General features: G+C 60.5%; 1 protein-coding gene across 7 annotated transcripts in view; it reads right to left on the minus strand.

The window, feature by feature from the left end:
* Positions 1 to 1,251: 1,251 nt before the first annotated feature.
* The window catches only part of MPP2 (MAGUK p55 scaffold protein 2), a 42,157-nt gene continuing 28,225 nt past the window's right edge, over positions 1,252 to 15,183 (minus strand). For all 7 annotated transcript variants that reach the window (XM_044999596.1, XM_044999594.1, XM_044999595.1 and 4 more), the window contains 7 exons: positions 12,604 to 12,735; positions 11,903 to 12,008; positions 11,519 to 11,587; positions 11,207 to 11,368; positions 9,621 to 9,823; positions 8,959 to 9,087; positions 1,252 to 7,331 (listed from right to left, as the gene is read on the minus strand). In XM_044999596.1, the coding sequence (XP_044855531.1) occupies positions 7,155 to 7,331; positions 8,959 to 9,087; positions 9,621 to 9,823; positions 11,207 to 11,368; positions 11,519 to 11,587; positions 11,903 to 12,008; positions 12,604 to 12,735 (978 nt within the window). In that variant the 3' untranslated portion in view covers positions 1,252 to 7,154. The remainder of the gene's footprint in view (positions 7,332 to 8,958; positions 9,088 to 9,620; positions 9,824 to 11,206; positions 11,369 to 11,518; positions 11,588 to 11,902; positions 12,009 to 12,603; positions 12,736 to 15,183) is intronic.

Below are 15,183 nucleotides of genomic sequence, written 5' to 3' on the forward strand. Positions count from 1 at the left end.
CCTAAAGTAATCCCCCCCCCCCTCCAGCCACCAGAAAGGACAAATGCAGCGGAATGATCAGCGACGGCGTCAAAACTGCCCCCGGGAAACCTCAGCGGACAGATGCGATCGCTGCTACACCAGGCACGGGGCTGGCAGGTGCCAGGTGCATCAGCCGTCGGGAAACAGGAGAGGGTCACAACCGGGAGGGGCAGGGAGTAAGCAACCCCCAGGGGAGGTCCGAGGAGACGGGCTCCTACTGCCAGCCAGAAGGTGCCGAGGGACAGGTGCCCGAGCTGCCCAGGTGCCACTTAGCGCTCACGCCCTCCCGGCCCTTGGCACTCTCCCTAGTTCACACTTACCCTGCTTCAGAACCTTGTCCCTGACCTTCTGATCGGTGACCAGCGGCCTGGGGGGCGGCAGGGGGCCCCCGGCAAAGGGGTTTCCCCGCCGGCCGAAGAGCCGGGCGCCCAGCACGCCCAAGGCCAGCAGGCAGAGGCAGAGGACGAGGACCAGCGCAGGCCACATTGCTGTGGGCTGCAGAGCTCAGCACAAATCCCGAGCACAGGAGGCCGGCTGGAGTCTATGTGCACTGGGAGCAGCAAGTGGGCGGGGAGCCGGCTTGGCCTCAGTCCCAGCGGATGAGCCAAGGGCTGTTAACCCTTTGCTCAGCCCTGCCTGGGGATGCCAGGCCTAGCTCCGCAACAGCCGGGCAAACTCACGGCGGATCCGGCCTGCCCAGCCAGGGCCTCCGCTGCTCTCGGATAAACTGAGGCACTGCTCCAGACAAACTTACGCACGCCGCCCTGGAGACAGGCTGACCCCCCGACACACACACACACCCCTTTGCTCCTTCAGATACAGTGACACACACACACACACACCCTCCCACCCACACACACACCTCGCCTCCATTCATTCAATTCCACCCAACGGCAAACACACTCTTCCACACGTACACACGCTCATCGGGTACTCACTAGCAAATGGCTCTGCCCAATAACAACCTGCCCCTCTCCGGTGCCTTCCCACTGTAGCTCTCCAGGCCTTTCACAGACACAAATATCCATTCGAACCCTTTCCAGTCTCACCTCCCCAGGAGATCAGCCCGTATTATTAACACCAATGGGGAAACTGAGGCACAGAATGCCCACGTCTCCTCTCACACCAATTTTACAACAGTGTAACTCACTTGGCTTCCTTGGAGGATGCCCCTGAAATGCCTGTGCCAAGGAGGACAAGATGAAAACAACACAGCCATCATGTGTGAGGGGTTTTGTTTTTTTTTAATTTAATAAAAGTAACTGAAAAGTAACAAAAGGAGTTGTTCACTGGCAGGTACATTGGATCAGCTCACACGACCGTAAAAGAAATGTGCAGCTTCAGGGCTCTGAGCATCTAGCAACACAGCTCAGAAAGTAACTAGGAATAGAAAAGTCAGTACAAAAAAGTCGCTGTCATTCATTCAATCGGACGAGAAGGGCCAGACAGGCAGGGGAGGCCGTGGGGACTTAACATTTTAAATTAGGGGCCAGCTCCTCCCCTGGAGTAAAACACCATTGCTGGCAAAGCCCATCACAGCCCACGGCTACAGGGAACGAGTGGTGCCCGGCCTTTCCACGTGGCGCAGCCTGGCAGAAAGCTCCATGGGGCCATGCCCGCCCCGGAGAGAAACGTTCCCACGAGGGCATCTATACCCAAGCCAGGGCCTCGGCCAGCCTGGGCTGGCAGCATTGGGGGCGAGGGGGGCACCTGTGTAACTTCCCCTCCTGCCCTCACCCCATAGCCCTGAAAATGGTCCTTTTGGGGCAGCAATCAGGCCTGATGTCATATGCCTCATGGACTGGTCGCCCCCCTCCCATACCAAACCAGCCACCCTGGCATGGCACCCCCACCAGAAGGGACATTTCAGACCAATGAGCCCTCCCTGTGCCAAGCCCCTCTCGCCAGCCCCCCTCAGCCCCATGGAGAGGCAGCTCCCAGGATCGGGCCCTTTGACCTGCTGGGTGGGAGCGTTTGTGGGTCCTGCTGCAAAAGGAGGCTGCCTGGCGAAGTGAGGGGTGTCTTGCCCCTGCAAACCAGCCTGGCCAAGCGCTGGTCCAGAATCATCACACGCCCCATGGGTCAGGGTCACAGAGGGGACCAGGCCGCAGGGAGGGCAGGTTCAGAGATTCCACCCTAAAGCACGGCCGCTCCAACGACGTGGTGTAAACACGGCACGAACCATCCAAATTCGCCGGCTTCTAACACGCACGCGCACACAGCAACGCCGACCCGACACGGACATCACACCGCTGAGCTCCCTAACAAACACACACGTCTAAGAAACAGACAATTCCAGGGAGGCGAAGGGGAACTACCACCACTCACCAAAAACAAAGAGAAGGGGGGAAAAAATCTTTCCACCTTGCCGTTGCTCAGTATTTACATCGAATCATTATGAACGCGCGTGTGTTTCAAGGAGTCTAACGGAGACGCTCAGAGCCGGGAGCGGACTAGGAAATCGGAGCTCGAACACGTCCATTTCTCTTGCGGGGTGGGGGCAGTGCAGGATCATTCACTATAGTGGATTTTAGTGACACATCCATATTGTACATCGTCTTTAAATCCAGTTACTCCCACTCTTCAGTAGGAAACAGAGCTTGGGACAGAAAAGGGGTTAGGGTAAAAACTTATTCGCCATCCCTGGCAGAGCAAATGTAAAATTAACACGGAGTGAGTCATCATCAGAAGTGACATTCACACACATTAGTGCCCATTTGCCTGCACATGGACTCACGCATGCGCACACACGGAAGGGGAGGAGAGGCCTCAGTGTCGCCAACCTCAACTGTTCAAAAATCATCAGTCCAGCCCCTTCCCCAAAAAATCAGGAGATTGGCTTTAAAGTCGTGAGATTTTAAAAACAATCATTTTTAGTTGCCAAAAGATGTCGGGGCCTTTCAGGGTTGTGTTTCCCCACAAACATGAGGGATAGACACTTACTTGAAAAAAAGCTAAGCGTCTCATAGAATCACCTGACTCCGGGAGCTGGGGATTTGACTAATAAACAAACAGTGTGAAACGTGATAAAATGGCGAGAATTGGCAATTGTTTGACAGACACACATGCACATACACAACCACGCCCCCGTGGGTACAGACACAGAGACACACACACACACAGGGAAACAAACTTACCCCCCTCGGTCCCATTCTCTCATATAACCCCCCCAGTCACCTACAGATGCAAAACAGTCCCTGGGGCAAAAAGTCCCACTGATTCACCCCAAACAAACCAGAACTTTCTGGACCAAAACGACCGAATTGCCCAGCGTGGCAGGTTTCTGCCGGATGCTGAGTCCTTTGGATAATCTAACTGCCAGGCAGTAAAGCCTTCAAACAAAACATTAAACACTAACCAAAAATAACCCCACCAAAACGCTCCGATTTCAGAGCCTGGCGTTTTCTCTTCTTTACATAGATGGCGGGTTTTTAAACACGGGACATAAATCCTCTCCTCCGTTATCGCTACTATCTTACAACGGAAATACACCCTGTGGACCGGGTTCTTGGCAAGAGACCTGGGGTCACTCCCCCAATGGAGGTGGGAACAGAATCAGGGGGTGCATTTTAATAGCAAGGAAGGGCGGTCCATTGAGCCGGGGTAGGGACAGTTTGGAGAGCACCCTCCCAAAGGGGGTCTGCATTGGAATTTGGGGGTTATCACCCCTTCCCAATGGGTGTCTCTCCCTGGCTCCCTCGGCCCCCCCACACCATGACGGCCAGCCGGGGAGACCCTAGCCACAGCTGCTTTTAAAGGGGAACTCCAGCCATTTGAGAAACAAGAACTTAAGGCCCAAATTTTTAGGAGGGGCCCCAAATTTGGGGTGCCTGACTTGCGATCAATACAGTAAGTCTGGGGCACCAGAGTAATGGGGGCCACGGGCAGACCGGGGGGAGGGGAGGTCAGTGAATGCGCCACAGCCGTGGAAACCAGGCCCCAGTCATCCCAAGTCGGGCACCCAAAACTGGAGGCATCCCAGCTCCACGGGCGGCCATGAGGCCTGTGCATGGACTCCCCTGGTCTGGGTTGCCAGGGGCACACGGCAGCCAGCCCGGTTAGAAACAGGAGACGGAGTTTTGCCTTAAGAGAAAACACTCAGCAAATAAAGCCCCTTCTTCATTTAGGTGCCCGAGCCAAGGCCAGGGCTCCCTTTGCCCTGCTGCAGCTGAGACATGAGGTAGTTGTGGAGACACAGAAACCTGCACTCCAGAGTCACTTCCCCACCCCTTTGTGCCTCAGTTTCCCCTCCTGCCACTTGTGTATTGAGAGCGGAAGCCCGTCAGGGCAGGAACTCTCTGTGTATATACAGCAACTCGCACAACGGGGCCCTGATCTTACTCGAGGCCTCTAACGGCTTCAGAAATAATAACGATGTCGTGAGGTTCCCAGGGCCTGCGGAGATGTACCAGCCAGCTGTTAGCTAGCGCTTTGCACCGGTCAATCTCAAAGCGCTTGATCAAGGAGGGCAACATCGTCGCCATTATCTCAAGGGGAAACTGAGGCCCAGGGCTAAAATCGCCTGTGGCAGGTAAGTCAAAGGAGGGCGGGACCAGGTAGCTTTAACATTTGATGGGGTCAGTTAAGTCTGTGTGGGGATTCGGCTAAAGAAATATGCAAGACCAAAGTCATTACCAAGAAAAGAAATAAATAACCCCCCACCCCTCGCCGGGTTACTACCAAACCCGTCTGGTGATCAGATCAGCCCTTCCCGCCTCGGCTCTCACACCCACGCAGGCAGACAAGGCTGTGCACTGTCCACGCACAACCCCTGCCCCCCTCCTGTTTTTACTGATCTTTTTTCTAAGGGTGTTTGAGCAACAAACCCGATCCTAAACCGCAGAGCCGGCTGGCCCCCCGTTTTCAGGATTACCGCCTCCCCTCCCCCTGCATTTTGCTGACGGTCTCGGCGGCACCATTTCAGAAACATCCCAGGACCAGGGCAACGTTGCGCTGGCATAGAGAATGGCAGATGTGCCCATTTCTCTCCTGCAAAGCTTGGGCAAGGGGCAAACAGTGGAGCCTATGGACCTATGAAAAGCTGGAGTGCGCAAACCGAGGTCTAGGGGTGGCAATTACTCCCCTTAGCGGCTAGCTTGTGATGCCCCTGGCTGGCTCCGCCTAGCCAGTCATTATGGTCTTTATTTAATGCCATAAGTATTTTGCTGTCACTTTATAAATCCTAAAACCTACAGCTGGGGGGGTCTATGGTCCAGAACCTGAAAAGTATTTGTGTTACTTACCTCTCTAGGTTCCACCACGTCCCCAAAGTATCTGAGGGCCTCACCTACATTAACAGCTGTATTCTCAGCCCGCTCGTGGGGGGTGGGTATTAACTTGAGCTCATTGGACAGGCGGGGAAACTGAGGCACTGAGCGATTAAGTGACTTGCCCAGGAGGCTGGAGCAGAGCCGGGAATCGAACCCAGACGTCCTGTGTCCTACGCCAGGGATGTAACAACAAGACCCTCCTCGAGGGTTCCTCCTTCAACCATTTGGACCTTAAAGCGATTGATTTTCAGAGACGGCGCAATTCCCCTTCAATAGCCCCACAATCACCTACTCTACGCTGGGGGTAGGGGGGAGAGACAGGGCGGCATTTCGGACCGTCGCTGGGACATCTGCAAACGTTCAGACTGGGAGGGGGGAATAATCCATCCGGCTCGGAGCCGGGGGCTTGGTCTGTAAAGTGAGCTGAATTGCTGGCAGTGAGATAGCTGGGCAGTTGCTTGGTGCTGATCTCCCCAGAAGATTCCTTCTGTGCTTCTGCCCCGGGGCTCTGGGTCCCACTCCGGACGAATCCATCACAGGTTTCCTGCGGGAGCAGGTGAGGCAGGGCATGTGGTGGCTTCGTCTCTTTCAGGTAGGGCATCGGAGCCCTGCTGATTTCTGTACCGGGCTCCGGCTGTCCTGGCATGGGACTGATCTCCCGCGGCACCAAACTTGTCAGTCGTTTCCTCAGAAATTCTCCCCACCCCGGCCAGCCAGCCCCGAAATAACAAATCCGTCTTTGCTGGGGAGCAGCTGTGGATTCACGGCAGGGAATTAGTGAGTTAGTCTCTAAGGTTTATCCAAGAAGCCCACTGAGCCCACCAAGCTCATTTCCCTGGTGGACACGCCTCCTGCCCCGAACCCCCGAGACGGGTTACGGGAGAATCTGACGCTCTAGCCCAGGGAGGTGATGGGCTCCGAACCCCCCCACCACCCTCATCCCCACCCCGCTGGCCCAGTGGGGAACGATGAAGAAAGATGGCCAGGAACGCCTCTGTTCCTGAGCAGGTTGGTCCATATTGAGATTTCCCCTGGCCTAGACCAGTGCAGAGAGACGCCCTGAGCTGCCTCCAGGCTGCAAAGGGGTCTTGCAGGGAGCAGCTGGAGGTGGTGGCAGGCACCTCTCAGCTCAGGCTGGACCAGGAAGGTGGATGCAGCCTGGGCACGGAGCGGGCGGCTGGGTGAGGAAGGGAGAAACGCGCAGGGATGGAGGGAGGGGCCAGCTGGCATCCCCAGATCTGTGCACCTCCTGCAGCATGCTTCACGCTGCCCTCCTCATGCCCACCTCCCTCTGCCGGCTGCCGGGATCTGGCCCCAGGCACAGCCCTGGGGCTGGCTGGAAGGGGGACCCGGTGCCCACTCTGGGCACTAAAGTGGCTCTGCTTGGTATCCTGGGCACCGCCCTGCCTTAGGCTGCTCTCTCAACCCTCCCCATGGCCACCCCAACCCTTCCTGGGAGGAAATGGGGGGGTCACTGCCCCCCAGCCCTGTGTCCGGGGCAGAGAAGGGTCCTCCACTGGGGGTGCCCCTCGGGAATGCCCACGAGAAACTCTCTAACTCTGGCAAAGTTGGTTAAAACTCTGGATGGGGGGTGGGGAGGGGATATTCAACAAGCACCCAGCTCCCTGCCTCGCCGCCCCCTACTGGCAGCTGCAGCTAGCGCCTCGGAGGGACAAGACCTGGCTCGGGCCGCCGCTCCCCCGAAGACAGGCCTGGGACGCAGGCAGGGGAGCTGGGTTCCTTGGCTTTCAGACGTCGTGGTTTGTGCAGGAGGAAGGGCCGAGGGGAGGCGGGTCGGCAGTGCCCTCCGCGTGGGGGCAGGGTGGGGAGGCCTTCGCTCCCAGCATGCCGTCCCCCGTCCTCCTAGTAAACCCAGCTGACGGGGACCCACTGGGGCTCTGCCCGCAGCCTCTCCAGGGCCTCCTGCAGCTGCTGGAATGTCCACTCCAGGTTGTCGTTGACCAGGCTGAGGTCGAAGTAGTGGCCGTAGCCACGCTGGATGCGGCAGCTCTCATCCACCGTCCGCTTCAGATCCGCCTCCTGCCCAGACACAAGCCCGGATGCCGCCCGTTAGCCTTGCCCCAGAGCTCTGGGCACAGGGGAGGCTGGGTAACGAGCACACACCTCCAGGGAGCTCAGGGTCTGAAAGAGCTTTGCAAAGGTAAGCAGAGGTGCAAACGAGGCAGGGCTTGCTTCACCCACCACTGGGATGCAGCCACCTCTGGTGAGGAGCGCAGCAAGCTGTCGCTACAGGGATCCCAGCAGTAAGAGGCATCTAGCTCTGGGGTGGAGCGTGGCAGCCTTTTATACAGAAATCCTAGAGCTGAGATGCAGCTGCCTGTGGGGAGGGGTATGGCAGCCTTTTGAACGGCCACCCAGAAATGCTACTCAGCCCTTTGGGACAGGACGTGAAGACGGATCCTGTACTCAACTGAAGACAGATGGGGGACTGAGGGAGGCCGAATATGATGAATTATAAGCCAGGAAATATTCTTGGGGCAGGGACAACACCAGGCACAATGGGGCCCGCATGCAGAAAGCATCCTTGGCAGGGGTCCCCAACGCGGTGCCCACGGGCGCCATGGTGCCCGCGGGGGCATCTAAATGTGCCCACGTCCTGATCGGCGGTCAAGCATCCACCGAAATATGGCAGCATTTTGGCGGCGACGCCTCTCAATGACGCCGCTTGCCGCTGACAAGCGGTGTCATCGAGAGGCGTCACCACCGAAATTCGGCGGCATTTTGGCGGATGCTCAGCTGCCGCCACGGCAGCCTTTTGAACGGGAAGCGCTGAGCACCCGCCTCTAAAGGGGCCATGACGGCCACCAGGAAGAACCAGCGGGGAGGAGCAAGCCCCGATCCCAGTGCATGTCGCACACGTGCTTGTGGACAGAGCCACGTGAATACCTGGGCACGATCCGTGGAACCCAAGCCTGCCCCAGCTCAGCCATCCTGGGTCATGTGGGCCAAGGACAGAGGTGAAAGTAAGCTGGTCCGGTCCGGCGTACCAGCAAAAACCAGTACACAGCCAACCATACCGGCAGGGGGCAGCTTCCCCAGGCCAGCGAGTTAAAGGGCCCGGGGCTCCCGGCAGCAGCCTTTAAATCGCCGCCAGAGCCCTGCTGCCGGAGCCCAGGGTAGCGGCGACAGCTGGGAGCCCTGGGGCTCCGGCGGTGATTTAAAGGGCAAGGGGTCAGATTTAAACCGCTGTCAGAGCCCCACTGCCAGAGCCCAGGGGTAACAGCGGCAGCCGGGAGCCCTGGGCCCTTTCAGTCGCCGCCCGAGCCCTGGGGCTCCCAGGCGCCGCTGCAATTACCACTACCATGGGGCTCCGGCGGTGATTTAAAGGGCCCAGGGCTCCCAGCCACCACTACCCCAGCCAGAGCCCCGGGCCCTTTAAATCTCGATTTAAAGGGCCCAGGATTTAAAGGCCCCGCCTCTTCTGGTTGAGGCCCCACCCCCTTCCGATTGAGGCCCCGCCCCCCTGCTCAGGACCCCAGCATACCAGGGAGTCCTTTAAGTTACTTTCACCCCTGGCCAAGGACATGGCGTGGGCCCGGTGATCGGGGAAGGCCCTGCGACCCCAATGTCTCATGGCACCGTGTGAGGGAAGGGGGGCTGGACCCCCTGCTCTCGTGGCACCGTGGGGGGGCTGGCGTGGCCTCACCGTGAGCTGCTTCGTGGCCACGCCACTCTCCAGCGCCGCCTTGTTCATGGCTCGGAGCGTCTCGTAGTCCGGGGCTTCGATGAAGACCACGTAGGGGACGAATTCGGCCGTTCTCAGCACCTTCACCGCCTGGATAACACAGAGCCAGGCTGTCAGTGCAGACCTAGGACCAGGGGACGGGCATGAACGGGGACCATGCAGCCGGGGGGGGGGGGGCTGGGAATGGGACCCAGAGCTTTTTCCCGCTGCACAGTCCTGGTGGGTAGCGACCAATAGCTGTTCCAGCTATGGCCATGGGGAGACAGTGTTTCCCGATGGTTAGGGCACTGGGCTGGGAACCAGGAGACCTGGGTTCTACTCCTGGATCTGTCACTGACCTGCTCTGTGCCTCAGTTTCCCCACCCACCGTTTGTCTTGTCAGTTGCATTTCAGGGCAGGGACCCTTTCCCTGCTGGTGGGCACCGCCCACTAGGTGTGTGACCGGGCTCAGCAGAGAGGTCGGGTACTCCGTGGGCCCCGGACCGCGCTCCCCTCCCAGTCAGGGCTGGGACAGGTGGCTGGGGTGGGTACAGGGGAAGCCTGCCTCGCCTTAGCCCGAGCCCTAACCTCCCCTCCAGGATAACGAGGGGCTTCCCAGCGGGGCCTGTCCCCGTGGCGCGAACCTGCGGGTTCACATCCAGGATGCACATCTTGCCGGACTCCACCACCTCGTGGATGGAGTCGATCTTGGTGCCGTAGAGGTTCCCCTCGTACTCCCCGTGCTCCAGGTAGCGGCCAGCCTTGATGTCCGTCTCCATCTCCCCCCGCGACACGAAGCAGTAGACCTGGCCGTTCCTCTCGTGGTCCTTGGGCTTCCGCGACGTGTCTGCCAAGGAGCACGGGAATAACATGGTGCGTCCGCGGCAAGCGCGAGTTACTGAATGACCGGAGAGGGGACCGGGCCAGAACCTCAGACCCAAACAGCCCCCAACTCCGGGAACCCAGAGAGCCAGTGCCACGCTCTGGGACCTTCCCTGTAATGGGCAGAACCAGAAGCCCAGGTCCAGACACCCCCCAACTCTGGGATCAAGCTGGGGGATCAGCTTGAATCAAAAACTTGGGAACCAGTCCCCAGCCCTCGCCGTGCGGCTGGCCCGTCTCCCTACACTGGGCTGAGCCAGAATCTCAAGCCCAAACACCCACAACCTTTGGGAAACAGCTGCCACCTGGCTGAACGGCGTGTCAGTGTCAGAAGCCACCAAGTCCTGCCTTGCGAGCTCAGGGACAGCTCGCTTGATTTCAAAGCGCTTACGGGGAGATTGGCGCGGCCCGTCCCACTGCACCCCCCCGGGGGGTTCTTTGTCGGCTGCAGCCCATCTGGCAGCAGCAGGATCCTGAAATTCCAGGGGCCACATGGGGGCTGGGAGGACAGGGTAGGGGGGTAATAAACCAACCAGCTCTCTCAACAGTTCAGTGTTCGGGATCAGATTCGGTCTGACTCTGGATCCATCCTTATTTAATCACCCACACACCCTGGCTCAATTACATCTCCCCTCACAAAGCCCCCTAGCACAGACCCCCTCCCCTCCCTCCCGCCACTGCCGCAGGGACGTGGATGGAAGGCAGACGAGGTGCAGGGTGGACTTTTCCTCACCACGGGGTGCTGCTCCATTACAAACAGGCCAACCTGAGCCCTCACCTCCCCGTCAATTACAGTCCCAGGCGATTCTCCACAGGGCCCCCATGCGCCACGAGGCCTCTGGGTCCCCCCATGCCCATCACACCCGCAAGCAGCGGCGCGGCGGCAAGCCAGCTCCGATGAGCCTGGAGGGCTGGAAAGACCTTGCTGGGCAGGACACGCTGCCCTGGCTCCTAGCCAGCTTCAGTCTGCCTGGCTGGCTCTCCAGACCCTGTGCTGAAGGACGGGGCAGGAGAGGATCTGACAGCTGCCCTGCCTGCCCGGCGCTCCAGGCGCCTTCATTCCAAACCTCCGAGTGCGTCCCCCAAGGGCCAGCCGTGCGTGGGGCAGGGATGCCCACGCCGTCCGGCCGGCCGCAGGACACGCTAGAGAGGACCCAGCGCCATCCAGAGGCGCAAGTCACCTGAGGCCAGGCCACGTGTCACAGTCAGCACCTCTGGAGCAGGGGGCAGATCAGGGAAAGAGATCAGGGTCCGCGTCGGGCTTAGCACTGGCCCCAGGAGGCAGAGCACCCCCTCCGGAGCCCCTCCCCTGCTCCCAGAAGGGCTGGGGGAGGCCGTCTTTACTCACACGGGATGGTGGTCCCGTAGCGCGCCTGGTCCGACATGATGAGCTTGTTCTTGAGGCTGCGCCGCCCGACGCCCTGGGCCCCGATCAGCACCAGGGTTTTCCTGCGGAACGGGGGCATGCGGGCCACCTCCTCGTAGATCAGCAGCTCGTGCCGGTCAAACTCTGGGCCGGACGGGGAGGAGAAACCAGTCAGCGCCGGGCGGGGGACGGGGCAGCATGCGGTGGAAGGGGGAAGGATCGTTTTGGGATTCGGGGCAAGATCCGGACTAGGAGGCAGGAGGGGGAGGGGCGTGGGCAGCCTGGGGCACTCACCTGCATTTTTCGTGGTCAGGTACATCATCCTCTTCTTCTTCTTCCCGCTGATGCTGCCGCACAGGGCACCTGCCGAGAGCAGAACGGACTCATTCAGCCGGGGGCAAGGCGAGCGGGAATCAGACGCTGCCACCGGCAACCCCAGCAGGGATCGGGGCGCTGGCCTGGCTGGAGATATTCCTCAGGGTGTGGGGTGTCAGGGCAGTGCCACTGCAAAGCCCTAGGGCACAGCCAGGGTTTGTGGGGGCCCATCACCCCCTCGCGGGCATTGGCCACCAGGCCAGGCGCTGGCCTGGCTTGCCGTAGGGGGCTCCCCCGCCGCGCTTTGGGGATGGGGAGCAGGGCCCTGCATGCACTGGGGCCGCATCCGTGGGCGCCTCCTACCGGACGTGGGGGGGACTTCGAGGTCGCGCTTCACAAACGCCTTCCGCTTCTCCTCCAGCAGCTGGCTCGGGATGAGGCCGGCGCTGCCGCCCTCCACGTGGCAGGCCTGAAACGGCACCCGGGCACGGTGAGCCAGCCAGGGTCCCCACAGCCACCGCCTGTCATACGGGGGCCCCTTACGGCCCCCACCCCCAGAGCCCCACCCCCGGGGCCCACCGGGGCCTTCACCCTCTGGAGCACCCCTGCCCTAGGGCCACCCACAGCTCCATTTTCAACCTCCTCCAAGGGCGACCCACAGCCCCATCAGCACAGCCCCCCTCCCCCACCCTGGGGACACCCACAGCCCCATCACCACAGCCCCCCTCCCCCACCCTGGGGACACCCACAGCCCCATCACCACAGCGCCCCCACCCTGAGGCCACCCACAGCTCCCTTCCAGGGAGCCCCACCCACCCACAGCCCCCATCCCCAGACCCTCACCCAGCTGCCATTGAGCTCCATGGCTGCCATCAGCGCCATCCCTCGATCCCACCAGCAGTGACCATGAGGTCCCCTCGCCAGCCCCTTCGTGCCTTGGGGGCGGGGGGGTGTTCCATGTGGCTGACCCTCCCGCCCCGGTAACCCGTCCCTCCCATCCAAGCCATCCCAGGCCCGGGTCATGCCAAGCGGTGGGGGATTCGGGACCACCCAGCCGTCCTCACCTGCCACCAGTTGGGGTCATCCTGGTTGACGATCTGCAGCAGGTCCCCGGCCGTGAATTTTAACCCTGCCTCCTTGCAGGGGATGAGGTTATCGCTGGCCGGGTCGTAGTCAAAGTGGGACTTCACAAACACCTACGGAGAGAGAGGGGGTCAGCCCCCGGCAGGGAGAGCAGAGGGGCCAAGCGATTTGGAAAATCCAGGCCCCACTGGGCAGTGCCGAGGGCCTGGAAATCCATTTCCCCGCTCCCTGGGCCGGGTTGGAGCCGGGCGCGGCTGTGCCAACCGACCCTGCTTGTGAAAAGCCAGGGAAAGCGCGTGACGGAGACCGGCGGGTCTCAGACTGTGGGTCGGCGCCCCATTGTAATGGGGTCACCAGGGCTGCTGTTAAACTTGCTGGGGGGCCGGGGCTGAAGCCAAGATCCGAGCCCCACCGCCCAAGGCCGAAGCCATAGGCGCCGACTTCCCATCTGCCGGGTGGGTGCTCGTGCTCGACACCCCCTGCCCCTGGCCCCGCCTCGTCCCGCCCTACCCCAATTCCACCCCTTCCCCAGCCTCAGAGCACCCATGGAGTTGGCGCCTATGGCTGAATCCCTCAAGCTTTGGGGGCCCCCAAGGCAGGGGGCTCAGGCTTCTGTCCCCCTTCCTGGGGTCTTGTAGTAATTTTGGTTGTCAGGAGGGGGCTTGCGGTGCAATGAAGTTTGAGAACCCCTGTCCCAGCCCAAGGAACAGAGCTGGGAGAGACACGCTGACTTAGACCGGATGAAACAGCCTCCGGCTCTCACTCAACGACGGGGTCACGGTTATGCCTGGTACACAAGAGGAGCCGAGGACCAGAAATCAATGAACCAAAATCGGGGTGTCGGATATTAGGCCTAATTGGTGGACCCAATAACGAGGGGGTGAGATAGTCCACCCACCGCTCCCTCTCTCATAAGCGATTGGCTTAGCTGGCCAAGACTGCGCTGCTGTGATCAGAAAGGCCGTGAAAAGCAACGCCCGGAAGAGCCCCACATTGCTACAAGCGCCTGGCCAGGCCTCCGAGCGCCTGGCCAGGCCTTGTGCTGGGCCCGTTCTTCTCCGGTCACGAGGTTGCAAGTGAAGTCGACCCCGCAGAGAGAACCTGTGTTTTCCAGCTTTGCTGTGCTTTCCTCTCTCCGCTTGTGTTGGTCTCGGCTTGTCCTCTGAGAAAGGGCAGCGGATTGTATCCAGCCCATCCCCACCAACTTCTCCCGTTGGCCCCGGACGGGACAGTCATCACCATCCTGAACACCATCCAGGAGACTGTCCGACCCGGGGCCTTGGCCTCTGGAAACTTCCCCCAGCTCAAGGCAACGCGGGAGGTTGTAACAACGAAAGCCTGACTTCAAACCTTACTCTTCAAATGCTTCTTTTCTGTACCTTTACCAAAGGGGGCCCAGGGTTTCCAGTGGGGGGTGGCCCCAGCTGACGTCTGGGGACACCAAACCCTGACCCGAGTCGGACGCTGTTTAATGTTGGGCAGGGACTGGGTTACAGAAACACCTTGGGCCCACAGAGTCCATCTAGATAACTAGGACAGACCTCAGGGCAAAGCCTCCGTCAACTCCCCACGTGCGGGCCATGGGGCGCTGGGTGGGGGGCACAGCCAGGCCCCTCCATCGCTCCCCAGACTCTCAGCTATTGATAACAAAGAGTCTGAGTCCAACTGTTAGGGCTGTAAAGAAAACCTTGGACGGGAGAGAGCCGAGCGTAACTGATGCCTGAGCTTGCCCCGCCGGAAGCAGGGGTCAAGGGGTGGCCGGGGGAGCCCCACCAGATCAGGGGTGAAAGGGGGCCCCCACAGGGAGATGTGGAGGGGGGTCGGGGGAGTCCCATTGGGAGTAGGGGTGGAGGGGCGGGCATGGGTGAGCCCCACATGGAGATGGGGTGGAGGGAGTGGCTGGGGGGGGCCCGCTGGAGCGGGGGAGGCCTGGGGAAGATGCGGGGGGACTCTGCCCTGCTCCCCGCTCTGAGGTAACAAGCCAAGACAAGCTCCAAATAGCACATGGAGACACGGGGGCCAGAGCTCAGCCCATCTCCTGCTGGCCCCTCGCTGCCAGGCGCCTTTCAGTGCCCGACCCCGCGGCGCATGACGCTGAGGGAGCAGGTGCCAGGGCCAGCTGACAGGCCCCGCTTTGTCCTCAGCCGGGGGCGGAGGGGAGAAACGTGTCCAGAGAGTCAAAGGCAGGTGTCGTGTGCTCCTGTCTGCATGGAGCAGCTCTGCCCTCATGCCCTCCACCCCAGCTCCGTTCCTGCCAGGCATCGGCTGGCAGGGGCCAGGCGAACAGGCTGGAGCAGGGTGGGGCAGGCAGTGCTGGGACAATATCTTGGATACAGGCTAGAAGGGAAGATGAGCTGCCTGGAGGAACAGGCCCTGATCTCCCTAAATTTCTTCCCCCCCCACATATTGCGCCTACCCCAGCCAACCCCAAATTCAACCCCCTGCCATGCCCGCTCTGCCCACCCCTTAAATGTATTCCTCCCCCACGCCTTCCTCAGCAACCCCTTAAATTCCTCCCCCGCTGTGCCGATAACAGCTGGGCTCTATTCCCAGGCCTGCCA

Source organism: Mauremys mutica, chromosome 25 (assembly GCF_020497125.1).
Source record: "Mauremys mutica isolate MM-2020 ecotype Southern chromosome 25, ASM2049712v1, whole genome shotgun sequence".
NCBI classification, from domain to species: Eukaryota; Metazoa; Chordata; order Testudines; family Geoemydidae; genus Mauremys; species Mauremys mutica.